General features: G+C 41.5%; 1 protein-coding gene across 9 annotated transcripts in view; it reads right to left on the reverse strand.

The window, feature by feature from the left end:
• Window positions 1-26,945, reverse strand: part of plpp1a (phospholipid phosphatase 1a) — a 126,974-nt gene that overhangs the window by 23,523 nt on the left and 76,506 nt on the right. Inside the window, exons 6-7 of one of the 9 annotated variants that reach the window (XM_069924372.1) lie at window positions 9,157-9,251; window positions 6,490-6,553 (exon numbers count right to left, since the gene is read on the reverse strand). The exons of 6 other annotated variants lie outside the window; for them this stretch is intronic. In XM_069924372.1, the coding sequence (XP_069780473.1) occupies window positions 6,505-6,553; window positions 9,157-9,251 (144 nt within the window). In that variant the 3' untranslated portion in view covers window positions 6,490-6,504. Of the gene's footprint in view, window positions 1-6,489; window positions 6,554-9,156; window positions 9,252-26,945 lie in introns of those variants that run through there. 2 more of the 9 variants (XR_011353491.1, XM_069924370.1) reach the window with 2 other exon arrangements.

Here is a 26,945-nt window from a genome sequence, read left to right on the forward strand (position 1 = left end):
ACTATCACTGTCATCCAATTCTTCAACTGGTCCATCACTCATTGGTCTACTGAATCCATCTCCTATTCTCTTTAATAGAGCCTATCTTCCCTCTGCTTTATCAATCCTGAAGCAAGGTTTTGACGCAAAAGAGCTCTTTACTCCGTAGATGTTGCCTAACCCATTTAGTTCCTCCAGCAGTTTGTTTTTGAAAAATAAGCCAATTAACTGTAAATTACTGGATACAGACAAGATTGGAATAATATCTGTATTGGTGTCATATTTGCAAATAAGCTTATTTTGTGGCTTGGATTTAAATTAATTTTTTAAAAAGTGATCAGGACCCTGGACAAAGTTTGACATGTGTTGGCTTAATTTGCTTGCTTGCTTTAGGGGAGTGGAAATAGATAGAATGAATGGATGATGGATTAGGCCAATAAGAAGACGTTTGTACATTCCTCTCTGAGTTTTCTCTGGGTGCTCCAGTTCTCTTCCTTTCAAAGATGTATGGGGTTAGTGGGCTAATTGGTTACATGCGTCTATTTGGGAGGCACAGGCTCATGGGCCAGAAAGGCCTGTTACTGTTACCATTCTTTATTTCTAAATTTATAAAAAAATAAAATTCTTTGTTTCACACACACTGACAATAGTATTTCTTCCATTCTTTCCTTTAAAAGTATGTTCAATGCAATTGGGTATGAACATGGAAATACTTGGAGAAGTTTCAAAATTTCTTCATTTGTTTTAAATACAAAGTTATGTAATTATTATTCTGATCGATCCCATGTCTCTTAATTGAGTCATCTGCAAGTAATTAGTTGAAGACAGAGCTACCATAAATGTACGCATATACTAGCATTAACAATACAGAGGTTAATGATATGAAATGGTGTATCATTTGATAAATTATTTTCTTTCCATGAGCAATTTCAAGCTAGAGGATTGAATTTAAGAGCAGGGAGGTTCTGCTGCAACTGAATAGGGTACTGGTGGTCACACCTCGAGTACTGTGTGCAGTTCTCATCTCCTTATCGGCGAAAGCTTATACTAGCTTTGGAGGCGGTGCAGAGGAGGCTCACCGTGTTAATTCTGGAGATGAGGGAGTTAGCCTATGACGAGAAATCAAATTGTCTGGCACTATACTAACTGGAATTCAGAAGATATAAAATTATAATATTGTTTTTAGATATATAGCACGGTAACAGGCCCTTCCGGCCCATGAGCCTGTGCTACCCATTTACATCCAATTGACCGACAAACCCATATGGTGATATGACTGTATGCACTGGCTGGCCTGCCCTCTGGGTGTCTCCCTGCCTTAGGTCCTCCCTTGATCCTTCCCATGTGACCCTTGGCCATAAAGGTCGAGTCCCCTCTCCTTCCCGCTCATTTTCCTAGCCCAGACCCAGGCCAGCAGTCTCTTGCTCAATAAACTCTATTGTTCCCCTCAGTCTTCTGTCTGCGTCATTATTGGGCTACCAATAGTGCTCAACAATTTATTGAGCAAGTTTTTGGAACTCTCCGGTTATGGAGAAATTGCTGCGCCCTGAACGGCTGGAAGTAGACTCCAAGTCCCAGGTGCATTGGTACTCTTCGAGAAGTGGGTGAACTGTTTTAATAATTTCCTCAATGCTGCTGCGGAGGTGGTCAACTTGGATGAAAAGAAGCTCAAGATCCTTCAAGCACGAGTCAGCCAGGAGGCCTACCTGACCATCCAAGGCTGCACAACTTACACCGAGGCGATGGCTGAGCTGTGGGGTGCTCTATAAATCCAAGGTGAACTCGGTTTACTCCCGTTACCTGCTGGCATCACGGAAACAACAGCCTGGTGAGTCTGCTGAAGAGTTCATCCAGTCCTTGTCACACTGGGAAAAGACTGTTGGGGGGATCTCACGGGCCTGGGCATGATATCACTGAACCAGTGCGTGGAAGAGCAGATCAGAGACGCCTGTGTGTCGAGGTTGAGGTCGGACTATATCCAGCAAAGACTCCTCGAGGAGGGCCTGCTCCCTCTCAAAAAGGCTATTGAACTGGTCAGAATTCTGGACTCGGCCCAGTGCCAAGTGGTGTCGATTGCAGGCAGAAATGGGCCAACTGTGTATGTTCCACCACGAGGGCCATCTGGGACTCAACATCAGGCATCAACGACCTGACTGCGGCTGCAATCACACCGACCGCATCATCAAAATGCAACTTCTACGGGCAGGCCAAGCACGCGAAGCGCCTCTGCCCCGCAAAAGGTGCGACGTGCTTGGGTTGTGGAAAGAGGAGCCACTACCAAAGGTCTGTGGGTCCCCATCACAGCCAGCAAGCAGTGCGGTGTGCGTTCCTGAAGAGCATTCCAGTCCTGACTGCGTGCGCAGAGAGGGTAGCACCATCTTACCAGCCACTGCTCCCAACCTCGGCACCTCGGTCTACCACACTAGTGACGTCACTTACGACTGCCTTGACTCCACTTATGGCTTCTTCTTCATTCGATGCTGCGTGGTCAACATGGAGGTCGCCACCTTTGGCGGGCCTCTCCACCGACGGCGACGATGAACGAACGCCACTCCTCGCTTCAGTGACACTAAATCAAGCCAGTCCTCACCCAATCTCGAACTCAATGATGCAGATCGAGGTGAATGGAGATAAAAATTAACTGTCTTTTTGATAGCGGCAGTATGGAAAGCTTCGTACGTTCTGATGTGGTCCAGAGACTCTCCCTCCTGGTCCGACCCATGACTGGAATGGTTTCAATGGCAGCCAGGGACCAACAGACGAGTATCCGGGGGTATTGTGTAGCGTCGCTGACGGTGGTGGGGGGGGGGGGAATGTTATAACGACTTTGTGTTATTAATCATCCCCTGGCTCTGCGCACCGATCCTCCTGGGCCTTGACTTTCAGAGTCAGTTTAGGAGTGTGACGGTGTGTTCGGAGGCCCCCAAACACCGTTGACTGTTCGCAACCCTCAGTTTTCGGGTGACCATCCCCGACCGGACAGTTGGCCCCGTTACTATCCTGAGGTCCCAGCACCCAATCACCGGCACTGTTCAGCGACATTGGCACTCAGTCCTCAGCGCCGTCCAGCGGTCCCGGCACTCGAACCCCAGCTACGACCTATGGCCTCACCACCTTGCGGGTACCCCCTCCGTCGCTGTTCGCGAACCTCACCCCGGATTGCAAACCCATCGCCACCAAAGGTCGGCGCTATAGCTCGGAGGATATGCAATTTATCCGGGCTGAGGTTCAGCGACTCCTGGCAGAGGGGATCATAGCCCCGAGCACCAGCTCCTGGAGAGCACAGGTCCTCGTGGTCAGAGGGGCGGGCAAGCCTCGTATAGTAATTGACTATAGTCAAAACCATCAACCGCTTCACTCAGCTGGATGTGTACCCACTCCCCCATATAGCCGACTTGGTCAACAAGGTCGCCAAATACAGGATTTTTTTCGACAATTAACCTCAAGTCGGCTTACCGAGCAATCAAATCTATACTGGACTCGAAGCCAATGGGAAACTCTTCCACTTCCTGCAGGTGCCCTTTGGTGTTACTAATGGTGTTTCTGCTTTCCAGAGAGTGATGGACCAGATAGTGGAGGAACACGAGCTGACAGCAACGTTCCCCTACCTTGACAATGTCATCATCTGCAGCCATGATCAGCAGGACCACGATGCAAACCTTGCCAAGTTCTTGCGTACAGCCAAGTTACTTAACTTGACATACAACAAGTGTGTGTTCAACACAAAGCGCCTGGCCCTTCTTGGATGCGTCATGGCACATGGTGTCATTGCTCCTGACCCTGACTGCATGCGACCACTTCTGGAACTCCCTGTCCCAAGCAGCCTGAAGGCGTTGAAAAGATGCCTAGGGCTGTTCTCATACTATGCGCAGTGGGTGCCAACTATGCCGATAAGGCCCATCCCCCAATTCGGTCAACCACTTTTCCACTATCGGTGGAGGCCCAAGTTGCTTTTAATCAGATCTGTGGGGACATCGCTAAGGCCACGATGCATGCTGTGGATGAGTTCCTTCCCTTCCAGGTGAAAAGCGATGCCTCCGACTTCGCGCTAGCCATCACATTAAACCAGGCAGGGAGGCCGATAGCATTTTTTCCGCGCACCCTTCATGGTCCCAAACTCCGGCACTCCTCCGTCAAGAAGGAGGCGCAAGCAATCGTTGAGGCAGTGTGCCACTGGTGGCACTACCTAGCCAGTAAAAGATTTACCCTGTTGACTGATCAGAGGGCAGTGGCCTTCGTGTTCAGTGCCAAACAATGGGGTAAAATCAAAAATGACAAGATTCTGAGGTGGAGGATTGAGTTATCCACCTACAACTATGACATCTTGTACCAGTTGGGATGCCCTATCCCGAGGGGCGTGCGCCAGTACACATCTCGACCATCTCCAGGTCTGCACAACAGTCTGTGCCACCCTGGAGTCATGAGGTTCTATCACTTTATCAGGTCAAGGTCCTACTCCGTCTAGGATGTCTGGTCCATGACCAGACAATGCCAAATCTGCGCCGAATGTAAGCCTCAGTTTTACCGGCCAGAAAAGGCACACCTCATCAAGGCCACCTGCCTTTTCAAATGACTCAGTGTCGATTTCAAGGACCCTCTCCTGACCACAAATAGGAACGCCTACTTCCTGACGGCGGTGGACAAATTTTCCAGGTTCCTCTTTGCAATTCCCTGCCCAGATGTGACCTCAGCCATGGTCATCAAGGCCCTAGGCAGTATCTTCACTCTGTTTGGGTACCCCGACTACATTCATAGTGACCAGGGAACTTCATTCATGAGTGAGGAGCTGTGTCAGTACTTCCTGACCAGAGGCATTGCCACCAGCAGGACCACCAGCTATAACCCTAGAGGTAATGGCCAGGTGGAAAGAGAGAACGGCACCGTCTGGAAGGCAGTGCTCCTGGCCCTCAGATCCAAAGATTTATCAGTGTCCCGCTGGCAGGACGTTTTGCCTGAAGCTTTCCATGCTATCTGGTCATTACTCTGGACCGCTACTAAAACCACCCCGCATGAATGCCTCTTTGCTTTCCCTAGAAGGTCGGCAAATGGTTCTTCCATCTCTCCCTGGCTGACATCCCCAGGGTCAGTTCTCCTTCGGAGGCATGTCAGAGGCCATAAGACAGATCTACTGGTTGAAGCGGTACACCACATTCATGCCAACCCCCAGTATGCATTTGTGAGGTACCCGAATGGCCACGAGGACACTGTGCCCATACAAGACCTAGGAAGGGCCAGAGACCCCAAGACTGCCTTGCCGGCTGCCGACCACGCTGTGGATCCGATGGTGCCACATCCAAGCACAGCCCTGGAGTCCGAGCCGCCTACCCTGCAGCCAGACGTCCAGGCTCCTACCGCTCCTGCAGCTGTGGAGGACCCCCCAGTACTCCAAGAGTCCACCACCAGTACCCCAACCCCCACATTTCCTGCAGCGGATACTCCCCTGTTGGCCCCCTCTTCGGAGGAGCGGACCAGCAGACAGAGGAGGTCGCCTGTGCGGCTCAAAACTCTAGCCAGGGTGGGGGGGGGGGGGGGCATCCGCTTTTGCATCCAGTTGTTGTTAATTATTATTGTTCTGCTGTTGTATTGCCTCTGGGTTTTGTTGTTACCGGTGGGTTCTTTTTTTAAAAAAGGTGGGTGTGTGAATGTGGTGATATGGCTGTATGCACTGGATGGCCCGCCCTCCGGGTGTCTCCCTGCCTTAGCTCCTCCCTTGATCCTTCCCATGGCCATAAAGGTCAAGTCCCCTTCCTGCTCATTTTCCTAGTCTCGACCCGGGCCAGCAGTTTCTTACTCAATAAAGCGTATCATTCCCCTCAGTCTTCTGTCTGCATCATTATTGGGCTACTGATAGTGCCCAACACCCCGTACGTTTTTTTGAAAGGTGGGAGGAAACCTGAGCACCCGGAGGGAAGGGAACCATCGTAGACACGGGGAGAAGAGCATACAAACTCCTTAGAGATAGCGCTGGATTCAAACCCAAGTCGCAGGAACTGTAACAGCATTGCGCTACGCTACGCTAACCGTGCCTTATGAAAGGGATAGACAAGACAGAGGCAAGAAAGTGTTTCCACTGAGACTAAGTAGAGAACATAGCCTCAAAATTCAGGAGAATGGATTTAGGACAGAGATGAGGAGAAACTGCTTTTGTCAGAGTGCAGTGAATCTGTGGAATTCTCTGCCCAAGGAAGCAGTAGAGACTGCCTTTTTAAACATATTTAAGGCACATAGGTTTTTTTCATAGTAGGATAATGAAGAGTTGTGGGGTAAAGGTGGGCAAGTGGAGTTGAGTCCACGGCAAGAACAGCCATGATCTTATTAAATGTCAATGCTGGTTCAATAGGCCAGATGGCCTACACCTGCTCTTCAAAGTTTCAAAAGATTCCTTTTATTGTCACTTAATAATACATTAAAAATGTAATATTCATGATACACTTCAATTTTTGTCTGATATAGATCGAACAGATCACCATGAGCATTACCCAACACCCCTAACAATATGAGAAAGAGAAACAAAAGAGAGTCTCTTCAGAGACACTGAGTGTTCGTGGATTTGCCTCCAGTGCTCTCACAGCCTCTGTAGACACAAAAACTCCATTTCAAACTATCGGCAAACCGAGCTCCAGATCCAACCCTCCAACATGATCATGAAGCCTTCAGTGCCTGAGGCCCTTCAGGGGCCCATCTTTCCCTCAGCACCCTCTTGAATCTTGGTTCCAATACCTGCTTCCCATGAGCCAGTCTCCAGCAACCCACAACTTGTGTGAGTCCTTTGACTCCTAGTCACCAACATGTAGTGAAATGTTATTTCCTATGGTTTTTTTAAAAAAACACTTGGACATAAAGCATGTTAACAGGCCCTTCCAGCCCACAAGCTTCCGCTGCCCAAATACCCCAATTAACCGACCACACCTGAATGTTTTTGAAGTGTGGGATGAAACAGGGCACCCGGAGGAAATGCACGCAGACACGGGAAGAAGGTAAAAACTCCTTACAGACAGCATGGGATTCGAACCCTGGTAGATGACGCTGTAATAGCATCGAGCTAACTGCTATGCTAACCAGGCCACCCCAAATATATTCACTCATTTTATGGGATCTGTACATTGCTGATACAGCCACATTTGTTCTCTACTCCTTATCTTGAGAAGGTGGTGGTGTTCAGTAAAAATTTTAGCTTTTACCATGTGATAGCCAGGTGAGCAATTTTATGCAAATAAAAAGATGATTCATCCCCTACTCATACACAGTGGTTATATGATGTAATGTCCTATTTAAGTTTAGAGAAAAATTGATATAATATTAAAGATAGAAAGCATCAATTTATGCAAATGTGGGGCCTATTCTTAGAATTTTTTTTAATAATTGGAAGAATTAACAATTATTATGTCCTGGTGGTTCTCCCAGGGGTTGCCAGTGGTTCCACATTATTGATTTTTTAACATTAATTTATAAGGGAACCTTGATTAGAGGGAGGGGGTAGATTAGATTTAGTTTTACGTTTTTTTTCTTTATTTTATACAAGTTATTTCAACAAATGGGTTAACATGGTTGGATAGATCATTTCAATAAAATGTTTTTTGATATATTATAAGCAATTATTGATGTTGTTTTATCTACTTTTTTCCCCATTGGCTTTTTTTTGTGCATGCTTACTTGTATACAAATGAATTATTATGTAATTGTTAATTCTGTATTTATGATTATTTGCTAAACTCAATAAAAATATTTTAAAAAGAAAAAAGGTGGTGGAACTGCTCCAGTCCTTCTTGTGAAGGTCCTCCCACATCACTGATGGGTGGAGAGTTCGAGGATTTAGATCCAGCAATAATGAAGGATTGGCATCAAGTCAGGATGGTGTGGAACTTGGAGGCTGCAGCTGGTCATGTTCCGTGTAACTGCTGCCCTTATCTGTCTTGGTGATATACACTGTGGAATTGATAGATGCTGGTGGAATAACCCAGGGAAATAACTACAGTGCAATTTATAAATAGTATACACAGCAGCTGCTGTGCATGGACAGTGGAAGAAATAAATGTTCAGGGACAGGATAAGGTTCTTAAGAATAGCACAAACTGTACCCATCCAGACAAGTGGATTTTTTTACTTCTGCCTTGTAGACGGTGGAAAGCCTTTGGGATATCAGGCAAGTCCCTCACTACAGGGTATTCAGTCTCTGACCTGCTCAAGTAGTCACAGTGGACCTCTTGATAATACATAATAATGATGTTACCCACATACATTTACCCTTGAGTTAACGAGGCAACACCTTTTTTCATTCTGAAAAGCATCATTATATATTTATAAGCACCAGTTGCTGTGATTGAAGTGGAATTTGGGTTTAATGGAGAGCCATGGCTGATGTAGTTATCTTCCAAATTTATCTGGTGTTAATTTGATCCTTGCATTTCCAATATGATGTTAATGATGTAACAAAAATATATTTTTATCAAGTTCCTAATATGCTATTTAAAACCCATCCTCGAGTATAGCTGAAGGTTCCTGATATAGGATAGCTGCAAAGTGTACAATTGTGATAGAAGCAGGATAGAACTTCCACAATGAGACTGAAGGAATGATTAATGATCCAGCAAATGAAGGAAACTGAGCCTTCTAATTTAAGTTTGTTTTGTTCCTCTAGCACAGGCTTCCCAAGAGAAGTTAACTTGGGAAAAGGCAGCTTGTGCTTCTTGGCAATTGGACTTCATTATCCTCCTTTATTATTCCCACCCCCTGGGTGTCATTCATGGCCTGAGTCAACTTGACAGTCTAGAGGCTTTTTCAGGTGCATTCTCCGCCAAGAATCCGCCTGCAGAAGCGGAAGTCGACCTTTGAATTGCTGTTCAGGTGGCAGCGGTAAAAGCGCAGCGCTGGCCACCTGATGGGACAGCTACACCAGATGTGCCTCTGAGCTGTCAGGTTTGGGATGCTGGCTGTCAGAGCTGGGACAGCCGGCGTTGGCTATCAGCGCAGGATGTCCCCAGACTGATACCGTTGCCCCGCTCTCACTCAACAGCCCAATACGAGTCCCCACACCGTGGGGCGACCAGCGCGGGATGTCAGTGTGGCATAATATGCGGCTTTACAATCGGGGATTTTGGCCACCTGAAAGTGCCTTAGGATTGAGAAGGCAGCCAGATCAGAATCAGAAAGGGCAGAATTCTCAAGCCCCTTTCATACTTGCCAGTGATCCCAATAATCGAACGCCAATCAGCCTTTGAAGTGGCAAGCGCGAAAGCAATATCTGACCTCGACTCCAGTACAATCCTCGGTATCTGCAGACGACAGCATTGAGATCAGGCAAGTGTGAAACAGGCAATTGCATAATAGGCACTTTCTATTAAAGGTAAAACAGTCAAAAGCCGGGGATAAACCCTTGCAAGTGTGAAAGTGTTCAGTGTCCTAGTTAGGAGTGGTATAGTGTGAAAGGCTAAACCCCCATTCCTATCCTGGGACACTGAACTGCCGATTTACAAGTGTGATGCAAGTGTGATGCAAGTGTGAAAGGGGCTTCAGAAACCCAGTGGGCTAGTGTTTGTTCTTCTGTCAGGTGAAAAGAAAACTCCACACAAAGACTTGAGCAAAATAACTTCTATAATTGACACTGATTAAATTACTCACTCTCTGTTTAGCAAATGTTTCAAATACAAAAAAAAATTGTCCATTTTAAAGACACAAGGCTGGAGACTTCAGCAAATCATTCACACCTCATTAAATAATGAAAAGTTATTGAAATATTTTAAATATTCAGCATTTTAAGTGTTTTTTTTCCATGATAAATCCCAACTTCAAACCCACAGGGAGTTGCTATTTTCTGCAAATTCAGATGCCCATGAAACTAGAGCAGAAGTGGAAGCTCAGGTAAAATATTTCTGAAGTGCTAAATTGTCGCACGATCATTTTAAATCTTCAATTTAGATGTACAGCACAGTAATAGAGGCCTTTCCAGCTCATCAACCTGTGCTGCCCAATTAAACCCAATGGACCTACCAGCCCTGATACATTTTTAGAACAGTGGGAGAAAACTGGAAATCCATGAAGACATGGGGAGAACTTGCAAACGCTACTTAAAGACAGTGCCGGATTTGAATCCCAGTCACTGGCACTGTAACAGCGTTGATGGAAAGAAATTACAAATTACCCTCTTAGAATATTAAGCACAAAACAACCATTTAAAATCAGCATGACTGTTACCACCTCCATGATTCATAATGTATCAGTTGATTAAAAGGGTTCATTAATTATGCTTTTTTTTGCTAATACTTTAACACAGTGGTTTTCAACCTTTTTCTTTCCAGTCACATACAACTAAGTATTCCCTATGTCATAGGTGCTCTGTGATTAGTAATGGACTGCTTAAGGTGGTATGTGGGTGGAAATAAAAAGGTTGAAATTGTACCTAATTGACTCGTTATGTGCACGGTTTCATAACTCCAAAGAAATGGGCCAATGACAATTTTTCCTCAAGCAAAGTATTTCAGTAACAATTGGGTCTAAAGCAGTGATTCTCAACCTTCCCCTCCCAGTCACATCTCACCTTAAGCCATCCCTTACTAATCACAGAGCACTAATGGCATAGGGGTTTCTTAAAAGTGGTATGTGAATGGAAACAAAAAGGCTGAGAACCACTGCTTTAACATCTTGTTCCTCTGCAAAGGCAACACCATTCACTACTAAACATATGCATGCAGGAGTTGGCTCTAGTAATTGGCCTTAACTCCAGCTTGAATAAATCTGATTATTCCCATCTTCCTCAACGCTCAATATTTTTTTTTTGCTGACGAGGAAGCTCCAGCGTTTGAAGGAGTTGATTTCCTTCTGGCTAGCATACAGCAATGTTAATTAGTCACATCGGTCTCTTCTAAATTCTTGAGAAGTTGCAGAGTTTAGTCAAATGCTATTTGTTATTGAATGCTAAACTGCTGTCTGAGTACATTTTAAAAAAATGTGCTTCACCATTGCATTCTTTCTGTGACTTTAACAGAGGGAAATGAATATTAATAGTGGTATTTAAATCAGAGCATTGTTCAGTCTGTACAACTTGGTCAATTCCTCTTGCTAATTTGCAAGTCACTTACATGTTAACTTCAGCAATTTCCTTTAGATATACTGATGCAGCAATTTGTACTTCAAAATTAATACGTAGACTAAATGTTTAATTTATAAAAAGGTAATGCCTGAAGCGCCTGTTAAGTGTTTACTCAGTTTCCACTGTCTGAATGTGATTTGTTTTCTTATTGAACACAGCTTGGAACTCGGATATTAAGAGCAGTTGGTTAATCTCTACCAACATCCTTGTGTATTTCAGGTTCATTTGATTGAGTGAAGAAAAACAATAAAAACACAGGATTCCTGTGTGAGAGGATTTCGGGACTGGACATTGGTTTGGTTCCCTCCAAAATCAATTCATCTCTTCATGCACAGAGAATAACTCTGACATGATACCCAAATGCTGAAGAGGTAAAAAATGAATTTAACTGCAAAGCTACAGGATGCATTAAGGTGGTGAACAAGAAAATCGCTGGCACTGGGATCTAATACAGTGCACAAAAGTGCTGGAGAAACTCAGAAGTATTGCAACATTCATAGAAAGCAAAAGGCAATCAACGTTTCAGGCCTGAGTTCTTCCTTCCAGAGGATATATTAAATCAGGCTGAACAATTCAAGAAACCATTGTTTCTTTCATTCTGAAAAAAAATGCTACCTTCTTATGACATTGTAGACATGCCAGTGATGCAAAACAACTCTGACTCCTTAATTATATTGATGACTATATTGGTGCTGGCTTCCTGCATCCATGATGAGCATGTTATCTTTATCCACTTGCTGCCAACTTCCACTGACCTCAAATTCACTTAATCGATCTCTGGTAACTCCTTTTCAATCTCTCTGTCCTCAATGTGGTAACAGGCCCCTTCTGGCCCATGGACATGTTCCCCCCAAATAAACCAATTAACCTTCAACCCTGTACATTTTGATGGGTGATAAATATCCAGAGCACCCAAAGGAAACCCACGCAGACACAGAGAGAATATCCAAACAACACTCGATTTGATCTCAAGTTACTGGTGCTGTAATAGCACTGAGCTAACTGTTACGCTAACTGTGCTGACCCACTGTCTCTCACAGTTGCCTGACGACATCACATCCCACCTTGCCTTGTCTTCTGTAAGGATTCTATTCCATTCTTTCAATTCCTTTGTCTTCACTGCATCTGCTCCCAGGATGAGACCTTCATTCCAGGACATCTGAGATGTTTTCCTTCTTCAGGAAGCATAACATTCTCTCAACTGCCATTAACTCAGCCCTTGCCCACATCTCCATTTCATGCACATCTGCCCTGGCCCCATCTGCTCTGAAACACCAAGGACAGAACTCCCTTGTCCTCACCTACCAGCCCAGCAGCCTCTGTATTCAATATATCATTCACCACAGTTTCTGCCATCTATGACAGGATTCCAACAACAGACACATCCCCTTCCATCCCCTCTCTGCTTTCCGTGACTCCATCATCCATTCATCCCTCGTAAATTGGTGCACCCTCACCAATTTTCAAGGCCCCAACAGTCCTTCCAAGTGAAGCAACACTTCACTTATAAATCTGCATCCAGTGCTCCCAATGTGGCCTCCTTTACATCAGAAAGACTGGATACAGACTGGTAGACTGCCTTGTTGAACATCTTCACTCTCCACCTGCAATGATAAAGACCTCACAGTGGGCAATCACTTCAATTCTACACCTCATTGCTACACTGACATGTCTGTCCATGGTCTCGTGTTCTACCAAACTGAGGTCATTTGTAAATTTGAGGAACACACCTCAGAGTTTCCAACCACAGCATTAATATTTACTTCTCCAACTTCCTTTAACTCATCTCCCCAATCACTCCCTTTTCCTTCATCCCAGTCTCCCTTCCTCCAGCTCCACATCTCCTTTTGTTCCTTTTCCTATCAGAGAGCTACCCTTATTAGCCCTCTGCCCTTTCCCCATTACTTCTCAGCTTCTTTCTCTTCTGCTCTCTCACCAGGTTCCACCAATTAACTCTTAACTGTTAGCCTGTCCTCCTGCCCCCAGCCCACCCCACCCTTTTATTCAGGTGCCCGTTTGATTTTTGGCACTCCTGAAGGTGTCAAGTCCAAAATGTCAACTAGCCTTTTCTTTCTATGGATATTGCATGACCTGGTAAGTTTTTCCAGCACTCTGATGTTCAAAACTAGACACCAGCCATTTGCACATTTTCTTGTTTCCCACTGCAAAACTAAAATTGATGGTGTAGTCAGATCTGCCTTATCAATGTTTTATAATTTAATGTTTCACAAAATTGAGGTAATGGAATGTTTAATTAAAATGATGCAATTTGACAATCTGCAAATTTTGGAATTTGCTCAAAATATATGCGCTTAACGAGGAGGACCAAAAGTTTATGCAGAATATTTTTTTGAAGATTGCTGACACACATATTGATAGGAAGGAATTTTAACCTTAATTTGGATCCAATGTTGGATAAAACTGGCAAAAGACAAGCAAAAAGAATAAAGTAGCCAAATTTATGGTTAAATTAATGCAGGAAATGAAACTTATAGATATATGGAGGAGGCAACACCCAAGAGAGAAGGAATACTCATATTATTCGAATAGGCACAAAACATACTCGAGGATTGATATGTTTTCATTGTCGGACCATATTCAAGGGAGAGTTAGGAAAACTGAGTATAAAGCTAGATTACTATCAGATAATTCACTCCTGTTGTTAGCAATAGAACTGGAGGACATCCCACCAAGAACATATAGATGGAGGTTAAACTCCATGCTACTCAAAAGGCAAGAATTTAGAAAGTTTATTGAACACCAAATTAAAACATATTTTGAAATCAACACAATCAGTGAAAAACAAATTTATATTATGGGACACAATGAAAGCCTTGATTAGAGGACAGATAATAAGTTATGTAACCAAGATGAAAAAGGATTACAATCGGGAAATAGAGTGGTTGGAAAGGGAGATACTAGTAAAAAGGGATGATATAGCGAAAAGGAGAGAACTGGCGGACAAAAAAATAAAATACGAAACATTACAAACGTACAAGGTGGAGAAAAACATATTGAAAACAAAGCAAAAGTATTACGAACTGGGAGAAAAAACACATAAAATATTAGCCTGGCAACTTAAAACAGAACAAGCTAAAAGAACTGTATTGGCATCAAGGAAAAAGGACAAACAAATTACATATAACCCAACAGAGATTAATGAAAACTAAGGAATTTTGTGAACAATTATACCAAACTGAGAATGAGGGGAAAGGCTAAAATTGAACTGCCGAAACTGCAAGAGGAGCAAAATAAACTGATAAAACCATTAGAAATAGAGGAAGTACAGGATATATTAAAAAAGCTGCCAAACAATAAAACACCAGGAGAGGATGGATTTCCAATAGAATTTTATAAAACATTTAAAGAATTATTAATTCCTCCTCTCCTGAAAGTAATGAACCAGGCAGAAGAAACACAAAACTTGCCAGATTCATGTAAGACAGCAATAATTACAGTAATACCAAAGACAGGGAAGGATCCATTAACACCAGCATCATATAGACCAATATCTCTACTTAATTCAGATTATAAGATAATAGCGAAATTATTAGCAAACAAATTGGCCAATTGTGTACCAAAAATAGTAAAACAAGATCAAACTGGATTTATTAAGAAAAGACGAACAGCGGATAATGTCTGTAAATTTATTAATCTAATTCATGCAGTTCAAGGAAATAAGAAGCCAACAGTGGCTGTTGCTTTAGACACAGAAAAAGCCTCTGACAGAGTAGAGTAGAACTACTTATTTAAAGTATTACAGAAGTTCAATCAAACAGAAAATTATATAAATTGGATTAAAGCATTGTATAATGGACCATTGGCAAACGTACCAGTAAATGGATATGTATCAAATCAATTTAAATTAAGTAGGTCAACTAGACAGGGATGTCCATTATCCCCCTCATTGTTCGCCTTAGCAAAAGAACCTATGGCAGAACTGATAAGAATATAAAAGGAATAAAAATAAAGGAGAAGGAGTATAAAATCAGCTTATTTGCAGATGACATCATAGTATACCTAACAGAACCAGAAATATCAATAAAAGAATTACATAAAAAATTGAAGGAATATGGAGAAATATCAGGGAATAAGATCAACGCAAATAAAAATGAAGTGATGCCAATTAGTAAAAAAATAATTACCATTTAAATGGCAAGCACAAGCAATCCGATAGCTAGGCATCAGGTTAGATCAGTGGTTCCCAACCTTTTTCTTTCAACTCACGTACCACTTTAAGTATTCTCTATGTCATTGGTGCTCTGTGATTAGTAAGGGATTGCTTAAGATGGTATGTAAGTGGGAAAGGAAGGTTGAGAACCATTGCTCTAGACCCAATTGTTACCAAAATATTTTGCTTGAGAAAAATTGTCATTGGCCCATTTCCTTTGGAGTTATGGAACCGTGCACATAACAAGTCAATTAGGCACGATTAAAAGGGTGGTTTTCAAATTTATTTCTTTCCACCCACTTACCACCTTAAGCAATCCTTTACTAATCACAAAGCACCTATGGTATAGGGAATACTTAAAGTGGGGTATGTGAATTGGAAGAAAAAGGTTGGGAACCACTGGGTTAGATAATAACTTAAGCCACTTGTACAAATTAAATTATCAGCCACTAATAAAGAAATTGCAGGAAGACTTTGAACATTGGAAAGAATTACTGCTAACATTGACAGGGAGGGTAAATTACATTAAAATGAATGTTTTCCCAAGGATACAATACTTATTTCAATCATTACCAATTCCCTTAAAAGAGAAATTATTTAATGAACTAAAGAGAATAATAATGAAATTCTTGTGGAAAGGGGGGAAGCCAAGGATAGCATTAGATAAATTAACAGAGAGGTATAACCAAGGAGGTTTGCAGTTACCAAACTTTAAAAATTATTATAGAGCCACACAATTAAAGGTATTTACCAGATTTTTACCAGACAAGGGAAAAACCAGATTGGACTAAGGTAGAACTAGATAAAATAGTGGAGAAGGTTCCGGAACATATACATTATAAGTGGGATGAAAAGCTGGTGCAATATAAAAGCTCACCAGTATTGCATCATTTACTTAATATATTGAAGAAGATCCAGTTAGAAAGGAAAAAAAATGAATTACCAAATACCAAAATTGTATTGACACAAGACCCACTAATCCTTTTTACAACAGATAACCTTTCCTTTAGAGAATGGGAGGGAAAAGGAGTCAAAAGAATAGAAAATTGTTTTTTGGGAAATAATTTATTAACATTTGAACAGTTGAAGTACAATATGGAATATGCAATGTTTGCATATGCAAACTGAAAGATTATTTGAAGGACAAATTGGAAAACAGATTGAGATTACCAGAAGGAAGCAGCTTTGAATATGTGATTACAGACACAATGATAATTAAAATATTTATAACAAACATGTATATTAAGCTGCAAGATAAGGAAAATGATGAAATAAGCTATAAACTGAAACAAAAGTGGGAAAAGGATTTAAACATAAAGATAAAAAATGAAACATGGGAAAAGTTATGTTCTGGAACTATGAAAAATACAATAAACACAAGGTTACGCATGATACAGTATAATTGGTTACACAGGTTATATATCATGCCTCAAAAGTTAAAAGAATGGGATCCAACATTATCAGATAGATGTTTTTGCTGTAAGAAGGTAATGGGAACATGCAATTTGGGCATGTACGAAAGTGAAAATGTTTTGGGAAGATCTAAAACAGATATTAAATAAAATCATAAAAAATAACATACCAAAAAATCTAGAGATCTTTCTTCTAAGTAACATAAGAAGTAAGGAATTAGGCCTTAAATTGGATAAAGCGCAAAAAAGATTTATTATGATAGCCTTAGCAGTAGCAAAAAAATGTATAATGTCAACTTGGAAAATGGAAGAGAGCATGAGAATACAGCAATGGTACATGGAAATGAATAAATGTATTCCATTGGAAAAAATAACATATAATTTAAAAAATAAAGTCACATTATTTGAAGAAATTTGGGAACCATACATGGAACATAACAGAGAGGGCCTACACCCCCTAAAATGATAAGAAGACAAAACGACTTGATTCAGTGTGTAAAAGTAGATGTCACATTTTTCTTGTTTACTTTTCATTATGTGATGACATTGTTTTATGGTTTTATTGTAATGTATATGTTGAATATTTATTGGTTTTGGAGGGGGGTGGGAAGGGGGGAGGGAGGGTAGGGGGAAAAAAAGGAGAAAATGCCACTGTGTATATTTAATGAGAAACGTTTGTATATATTTTGGTTGATATGGTTCACAGTGTGAAAAATAAAAAAATATTTAAAAAAAATGAGAAATAAAACATATAATGACACCATCAGTAAACATACTGCAAACAAATGAATTATAGCTGTGGCTGGGACTAAGTTGGTTGGAAGCTCTGCAAGAGTACTATGGTAACCGGCTGTTTAAAAATATAAATTTGTTGTGGTGTAATGCTGAAATTGGTCAGCCTCGTTATGCAATTAATGCTCCTGACTAAACATCTTCCAGGAATGTATTTTAATTTCCAAGGAAATGAAGAAGAAGTAAGTGGAGATTTTTGGATAGCAATGACAAGTGGAGACATTAATTCCATAAGCAGCTTTTAGCAACTGCAGAGTAAAACCAATGTGGATGAAAGATAAATAGGATTTTAGTCCACAACATCATGGCAAAGAAGTCCATGGTAAATTTTCTAACTGCTTCAAAATCATTAACAAAATCTATCAATCCAGTTACTTCTTGCAAAAACAAAAAAACAAATGAAGGCTAGTTGCTGAAACATTTTAGTATCTTTAGAATATCACAATGTCAATCCATAATTTTTTTTTTTTTATGAGCCCAAGCAAGTTCTGAGCCATCATTAATAAAAATCAGGAGAATGGAAAACAATAGACACCCAATCTCAATAAATCAAACATGTATTACAATTAGTAAATGGACTAGCCGAGAAAGGGAACCATTTAGTGACAGCCAAGACAAATATTTATGTCTGGAGGTGAAAGATATTGTAAATGTAAAACCCAGCAACTAAGCTACCTTATGTACAGTCATCTTTTCTTATCATCCCATTCTCAATTTTTAGCCTTTCGAGTATTTCAAATGATCTGCTTCAGTAAATTAAAATCTTGATCAAACTTGATTTCTTGGTAAAGAAAGGTGCCAAGTCAGCAGGTCTGGATGAGATGCATTTTTGATTGCTTAGGTAAGCAAGGAGCAAAACTGTTGAAGAACTTGTCATAATCTTCCAAGGTTTCTGAGAAAGGCAGGCATTGCAAGAATTCTGTGGGAATTGCAAATTACATCTATTTTCACGAAAGGATTGAGACATAGGAGTAGAAGATTGCTTTGAGCTTGCTCACCTTCCAAATTTTGTTCCCTGTTTGGCTTTGTCCTCCTAATCATGGTTCAAGGTGTCTTTATTGTTATGCACATTAATACAGAAAATGTAGTTATGTTTGTTTGTCCTATAAAGCCACTCAAAAGAGGAGCCACTAATCCAGCAACCCTACCAGGAGGGGAAAGAGAAGCAAAAGAGCATCCCCTTCAGAGACATTAAGCATCCATGCATCATGCCATCTTCTCTGATGCTGTTGCCTCCTGTGCTTCCATAACCTCAGTGGTCACACGAACTCTCATCCGTCCCAACGGAACCAGGAATCCATCACCCTGCTCAGACCCTAGTTCCAAATCCCCAATACAATTAGGAAACAGTCAGCACAGAGTCCCTTTGAAAGATCTGCTTGCATCGACACCCTCACGAATCCGGATCCCGATACCTGGTTCCCATTTTACAGTCTCCAAAAGCTCACAGTCTAATGTAAGTCTTTTGGCTGCTGAACCCCTTGCTGGCCTGCTGCTGTGCTTTCCTATCCTGTAGGGTCATCCCCCAGGCTCCTCCTTCTCAGCAGGGTGGTGGGGGAAAACACAGCATGGTTGGCATAATGGTTAGCGCAACACCTTTACAGCATCAGGTCTAGACCTAGGTTCGAATCCGCACTGTCTATAAGGAGTTTGTACATTCTCTGTGTTTGTGTGGGTTTTCTCCAGGGGCTCTGGTTTCCTCTCACCCTTCAAAAGCATATAGGGGTGTAGATTAATGGGGTGTAATTTGGGCGGCACAGACTCGTAGGGCCGACTTGGCCTGTTACAGTGCTGTATGTGTAATTTTTTTTTAATTCAAAATCTCTGATCTGGTATCACTGCTCTCCCAGAGCCTACAACCTTTGTGGTCTCGGTCTCCGTAGTCATTGAGGACCATAAAAGAGCCTTATTTATATAAGCTCTAGAAATTCTATGCTTGTCAGCAAAATATTTCTCTAATAACCACTTAGCTATTGTGAATCCTTGATCCAAAGCCATATGCTGGTTAACTCTTGGTCATCCGCTCATGAACTGAAGCAAATCCTCTGAGCTGTAACTTTCAATTTCAATACCACATTCAAAACTTTTCTTAAACTCTTGAAATTGAAGTGGGTCACTATCAAAAATTGAATTTTTTTTAACCTTTAAACTAATTTGTCAGGGGTATGGGAACCAGAGTGATAGGGAAAAGGGTAGGGAAGATAAAGTAATGGCCAGGAAAAGTAAAATAGGAAAAGTAATGTTGGGAGGAGAAAGTAAAAAATCAGATGGTGCAGTGAGTTTTCGGGTCAATGATAGTGTTAAGAAAATTACAAAGAAAAATAGTGGGCAGAAAAATCAAAAGAAAAGGTTACAGAAGTCACTAGATATTAAAAGGACAAAGAGCATAAGGGCACTTTATCTGAATGCCCGCAGTATTAGAAATAAGGTTAGTGAACTTGAGGCGCAAATTGGTACCCATGCCTATGATTTGTTAGCCATCACGGAAACATGGCTACAAGGTGACCCTAAATGGGAATTAAACTTTCAAGGGTATGAGGTGATGCAAAGAGATAGACAGGATGGTAAGGGAGGTGGAGTTGCACTCTTAATCAAAGATGAGCTCCAGGCAATAGTGAGGGATGATACACAATCTAAAGAGCATGTTGAGTCCATTTGGGTAGAGATAAAGAATAACAAATAAAATAAAGAATAATCGCCCACCAAATAACAATAGTTTAGTGGCACAGGAAAAAATAGAGAGATAAATGAGGCATGTAATAATGATATGGCAGTAGTCATGGGGGACTTTAACTTCCACATAGATTGGGAAAATCAAGTTGGTCGTGGGAGTCTGGAAGAGGACTTCATAGAATGCATCCACGATAGCTTTCTTGAGCAGCATGTTAAGGAACCCACAAGAGAAAATGCTCTCCTGGATCTAGTGTTGTGCAATGAGATGGGTAGTAAATGATGTAATAGTCAGAGACCATCTGGGAAATAGCGATCATAGTATGATTGAATTTCTCATTCAGATGAAGGGGAAATAGTTAGATCTAAAACTAATATATTATGCTTAAACAGGGGTGACTACCATAGGATGAGGGAGGAATTGGGCAGAGTGGACTGGGAGCACAGGCTAATTGATGAAACAGTTGAGGAACAGTGGAAGATTTTCAAAGAAATATTTTGTAATGCTCAACAAAAATATAATCCAGTCAGGAAAAAGGGCAGCAAGGGAGGGAAAAATTAACCGTGGTTAACAAAGGAAATAAAGGAGAGTATAAAATTGAAAGCGCAGGTGTACAAAGCTGCAAAGAGCAGTGGGAAACTGGAAGATTGGGATAACTTTAAGAGACAACAAGGGGTTACAAAGCGGGTAATAAGAAATGGGAAAAAGGATGATGAAAGTAATTTGGCACAAAATATAAAAACAGAAAGCAAAAAATTTTATAAATATATAAAACAGAAGAGGGTAGCCAGAGTTAACATAGGACGCTTGGAGGATGAGAAAGGAAAACTGGTAGCAAAAAATGAGGAAATGGTCGAGGCATTACACAAATATTTTGTGTCAGTCTTCACGATGGAAGACACGTCCAGCATGCCCAAGTGCAGAGTTAAGGATGGAAATGTTGGGGAGGGCCTTGATAAAATAGTTGTTACAAAGGAAGTAGTGATGGAGAAACTAATGGGACTAAAGCCAGACAAATCACCTGGTCCTGATGATATGCATCCAAGGGTTCTGAAGGAAATGGCAGAAGTTATAGTTGATGCATTGGTGGTCATATACCAAAATTCCTTGGATTCTGGGCAGGTCCCGGCAGACAGGAAGACAGCAAATTTAACGCCACTTTTTAAGAAGGGATATAGGCAGAAGACTGGAAATTATTGGCCAATTAGCTTGACGTCTGTAGTTGGAAAAATGCTTGAACCCGTCATTAAAGATGAAATAGTGAAACTTTTGGAATGTAAGGGTTCAATCAGGCAGACGCAGCATGGTTTTAGAAAGGGAAGATCTTGTTTGACAAACTTGTTAGGATTGTTTGAGGATATAATGGGTGCGGTGGATAGAGGGGAACAGGTTGATGTTGTATATTTGGATTTCCAGAAAGCATTTGATAAGATGCCGCACAAGAGACATCAGTAAGTTACAGGAAAGTGGAGTCCGGGGAAGTATATTGGCCTGGATTGAAAATTGGTTGTCTGACAGGAGGCAGAGAGTTGGGATAAGTGGGAGTTTTTCAGGTTGGCAGAGAGTGGTAAGTGGGGTGCCACAGGGGGTCGGTGTTAGGCCCACAAATGTTCATCATTTACATTGATGACTTGGAGGAGGGGACAAAACGTGGTGTAGCCAAGTTTGCGGATGACACCAAATTGAGTGGAAGAGCAAATTGTAATGAGGATGTGGAGAGTCTCCAGAGGGATATAGTTAAGCTGAATGAGTGGGCAAAGGTCTGGCAGATGGTGTACAATGTTAGTAAGTGTGAGGTTATCCACTTCGGCAAGAAAAATAAAAGCTGAATATTATTTAAAGGGTGAAAAAATTACAGCATGCTGTTGTGCAGAGGGACTTGGGAGTGCTTGTGCATGAATTTCAAAAAGTTAGGTTGCAGGTGCAGCAGGTTATTAAGAAGGCAAATGGAATGTTGGCCTTCATCGTTAGAGGAATTGAATTCAGGAGTAGGGAGGTAATGTTGTAACTGTATAAGGTACTGGTGAGACTGCACCTGGAGTACTGTGTCCAGTTCTGGTCTCCATATTTGAGGAAGGATATACTGGCTTTGGAGACGGTCCAGAGGAGGTTTACTAGGTTGATCCCTGGGATGAAGGGGTTGACTTATGATGAAAGATTAAATCGTCTAGGATTGTATTCACTCGAGTTCAGAAGAATGAGAGGAGATCTTATAGAAACATATAGAATTATGAAGGGTATGGATAGGATAAATGTAGGAAGGTGTTTTGAGCTGGCCGGGGAAACTAAAATGAGATTACACAGTCTCAAGATTTGGGGGAGTAGATTTAGGACAGAGATGAGGAAAAATAGTTTTTCCCAGAGAGAATTCTCTAACCAGGGAAGTGGTTGAAACTGCTTCATTAAACATATTTTAAATTCGGTTAGATAAATTTTTACATGATAGAGGAATTAGGGGAAATGGGGAGAAGGCAGGTAGATGGAGTTAGGTCATAAATTAGATCAGCCATGATCTTATTGAATGGCGGAGCAGGCTCGATGGGCCATTTTTGGCCTACTCCTGTTCCTACTTCCTATGTTCCTATGACCCCTCCTTGAATACATTAACGATTTTGCTTCAAACGCTTTCTATGGTTAAAAAAATTTCCTTGTTCACCCCCTTCTGAAATCTGCCTGGCAAATCTTTGCTGCACTCCTCCTTCCTTAGCAAGAACAAATGCAAGTCCTCAGAAGCCAAAACAGCACACAGCACTCAAGGTGTGGTCTTGTGTAATTGCAGTGAATTATCCTCTCGCATTGAATGCCAGCATATCATTTGCCTTCTTAGTCATCTGGTGCGCCTGTATCAAAATGGTACAAGGAAGAGCACGAGGTCACATTGCTCCCAATACGTCATCCTGTCAATAACAATGTGCCCCTTCTGTGCTTGTGCCCAAAGTAGGTAAGATCACATACTGGAGCCTCCCTCCATCCTTCCGGTACAGCTTTGTCCACAGCTTGGAGATCTTGTATTTAGTTCCCTCATTGAAATCTTTAATATACTGTATATTATGATTAAAAAATACAAATCTATTAATTGCAAGCTACTTAGTTTAACTCAGTTGATGAGAAACCAGCTAGATAGATCAGGGATCAAATTAAGGGTTAATTAAACTAAAAGCCTGCATGAATTTGTTGAATAAATTGTTCTTCATTAACTGGTTAAAGAGGAGAATTTGAGCGCACCGTGGTTCATGTTAGAACATAGAACAGTAAACACAGTAACAGGACCTTTGGCCCACGCATCAGTGCTGAACATGACGTCCAAATCAATTTAAACCTCTGCTGTTTGCAGCTGATAGATATTTGTCAATCTGCTTCATATTCATGTGTCTAACTGGAAGTTTCTTAAATGCTACTAATGTAACTACTTCACCCACTACACCTGGCAGTTTATTCCAAGCATCTCTGTATAATATTTGTTCTACCCATCTCCATTAAACTTTCTCCCTCACCTTAAATGCACACCCTCGGGTGTGAAATGCTTTTGCCCTGGGGAAAAGATTCTGAATTTCCACCCTATCAATGCCACTCATGATTTTATACACTTCTGTCACATCTTTCCTCAGCCTCTTAGACCCCCAGAGAAAATAACTCACGTTTATCCAATCTCTCCCCATAACTATAATTCCTACCCCTCTAAACCAAACCTCTTCTCTGCCACTTCCAAAGCCTCCACTTCCTTCCTACAACTAGACTTATACACCAAGTTCAGCTGAATCAAAGTTTTATATGTGTGCATTGACTTACAAACAATATGTTGCATAACAGCTGTTCTTCAGAAAAACTGAAGCTAACTGAATAAGAGGCATATTTAGCATTATTGGATTTATCATACAAAAAGCTGACAGATGATGAGCTAAATGGCCACCTGTATTGTAGCAACTTGATAATTCTGATTCAAAAAGGCCAAGGTTAAATTCTAGATTCAATGGACAATGTCCCTGCTGGCAGAATGAGAAAGTAACTGACTTGAGTAAGAGAAGTTAAGCCTGCATTGTGGAAATACAATAATTCTCATTGCACTTTTTGTTATTGAAGTAATAAAGGAAATTTTGTACAAACCAAGCTGAAGGAGGAAGTATTGACCAACTGATAACTGACAGCAACTGAAAATGTGGTAAAAATAATTACGTTAATACTGTTTTTTGGGCATGAAATATTTTACCACAGCAAGTGCCTCATCTGGAGATCACAACTACTTACTTAGATCATAGAACATTACAGGAGAGTACAGGCCCTTTGGCCCATGATGTTGTGCTGACCTATATAAAACTACTCAACAATCTGCCCATAACCTATTTTTCTTGCATCCATGTGCCTGTCCAAGAGTCTTTTAAATGTCTCTATTGCACCAGCCTTCTCCACCACCCCGGCCATGCATTCCAGGCACCCACTATTCTATGTTTAAAAAAACATCCTTGATGTCGCCCCTCACTTTATACAGATGTCCTCTGATATTTGTTACTGTTGTCCCATTAAAAAAAGTTTCTAGCTGTCCATCCTATCTATGCCTCTCAATCTTGTAGACCTCTATTAACTTATTTCTCATCCTTCTCTGCTCCAAAGAGAAAAGTCCTAGCTCTGTTAACCTTGGTCATAAGACATGTTCTCCAATCCAGGAAACATCCTGGTAAATTTCCTCTGCACCCTCTCCAAAGCTTCCACAACCTTTATGAGGCAGCCAGATCCAAGTATGCTATAACCTGAGTTTTATAGAGCTGCAATATTACCTCATGACTCTTGAACTTAATCCCCCTACTAATGAAAGCCAGCATACCATAAGCCTTCTTAACTACCCTATCAACCTGTGCAGCAACCTTGGGAGATCCATGGATTTAGACTCTAAGGTCTGTGTTCTTCTATTCTTCTGAGAATCTTGCCATTAACCATGTACTCCACCTTCAAGTTCAACTTCCAAAATACATCACTTCACACTTCTCCAGATTTAACACCATATGCCACTTCTCCGCCCAACTCTGCATCCTAACTATAATCTGTTGTAATTTATGACAACCTTCTACACTGACAACAACAGCTTCATCCTTCATGTCATCTGCAAACTTACCGACCTATCCTTCCACTTCTTCATCCAGCTCATTTATAAAAAAAAAATCAAGAAGAGCAGGGATTCCACAATAGATCTCTGCAGAAGTCCACCAGTCCTCCAGGCAGAATACATTCCACAACTACCCTCTGCTTTCTACATGCAAGTTGATTCTGAATCCACATAGCCAAGATTCCATAGATCCCCTGCCTCGTGACTTTCTGAATGAGTCTACCTCTGAATGGAGAGACCTTTTCAAATGCCTTACTAAAATTCATACACACCAAATCTTCATCAATCTATTTTGTCACTTCTTCAAAAAACCCAATTAGGCTCCTGAGGTATGGCCTGCTCTCACAAAACCATGCTGACTATCCCTGAGAAGACTATACCTCTAAATTTTCATAGATCCTGTCTCTAAGAATCTCTCCAATAGTTTGCTCTGCTCTGATGCAAGTCTCAGTCTATAATTCCCAGGATTCTCCCTATTATCTTTTTTAAACAAGAGGACATTTGCCACTCTCCAATCTTCTAATACCTCCCCTGTAGCCGGGGAGGATTCAAAGATCAATCTCATCCTTTGCTTTCAGTAGTAACCTTGGGTGTATCTCATGCAGTTGGGTGACTTATCAATCCAAATGTTTTTCAGAAGCATTTCCTCTTTCTTAACCTCAACATGCTCCAGCACACAAGCCTGTTCTATACTGACCAAGTTCCCCCTCTGGTGAACACTGAAACAATGTTTATTTAGCACCTCCCCTACCTCCAGAGCACATTCTCTCCTTCATCCATAAGCAGCCCTACTTTCACTCTCATCATCTTTCAGTTCTTCATATATGCATAGAATGGCTGTTTTTCCTTAATCCTACTTGCCAAGGCATTATCATGCCCCTTTTAGATCTAAGTCCTCCTTAAGTTCCTTCCTGGCTACAATATAATTCTCATGAGGCATTTCAGACTTCTGCTTCCTCAACTTTGTGTATGCTTCCTTCTTCCTCACCCCTTTTATTAACCATGGATTCTTATCCTACCATCTTTTCCTTGTCTCAGTGGGACAACCCTATCCGGAATCCTGTGCAAGTCATCACGAAACATCCCTCAAATTACTTCTGTAATTTCCACCCCCTCTCTCCCCCCACCCCAACCCCCCTCCCCCACACTCCCCCCACCACTGTGAACACGAGTTTTCAATTTACTCTCCCAAATTCCTGCCTAATCCTATTGTAATTATCTCTTTCCCATTTAAACACTGTAGAGCTCGTCGAAAGAATCAAAGACTTGTTGATCCAAACCAAGGCTTTTATTAGCAAAAGACAGGAGCTCTTCACAGGTGGCCGACCAGTCCGGAATGATCCGACCTGGCTAGGGACACAACCCTTTAAGGCCCAGACAATAGGCGTGGCTTAGCTCTCAGCCAATTGCTGTAAGCACAGTCGAGATTCAGTAACTATATACACTATGTACATTGGTGATAGATCTGTACTATCACAAACACTTTCCCATTTTGCCTATTTCTATCCTTGTCCATAGGTCAGGGCTAAAGGTCAGGGCATTATGGTAATTCTCACTAAAATGCTCCCCCTACTGGGAAGTTCAAGGAAAACATTTCAAGCAGTACCACAAGGCAATGGAACATCTACTGGGTGACCAACTAAGGTTTTCATGCATTTTTGGTTTTTATTTCAGATTGATGGCATCCGTAGTTTTACTTTGATTTTCATTTTAATGATATTTGCATTCTACATCAC

This window comes from Narcine bancroftii, chromosome 3 (genome assembly GCF_036971445.1).
Source record: "Narcine bancroftii isolate sNarBan1 chromosome 3, sNarBan1.hap1, whole genome shotgun sequence".
NCBI classification, from domain to species: Eukaryota; Metazoa; Chordata; class Chondrichthyes; order Torpediniformes; family Narcinidae; genus Narcine; species Narcine bancroftii.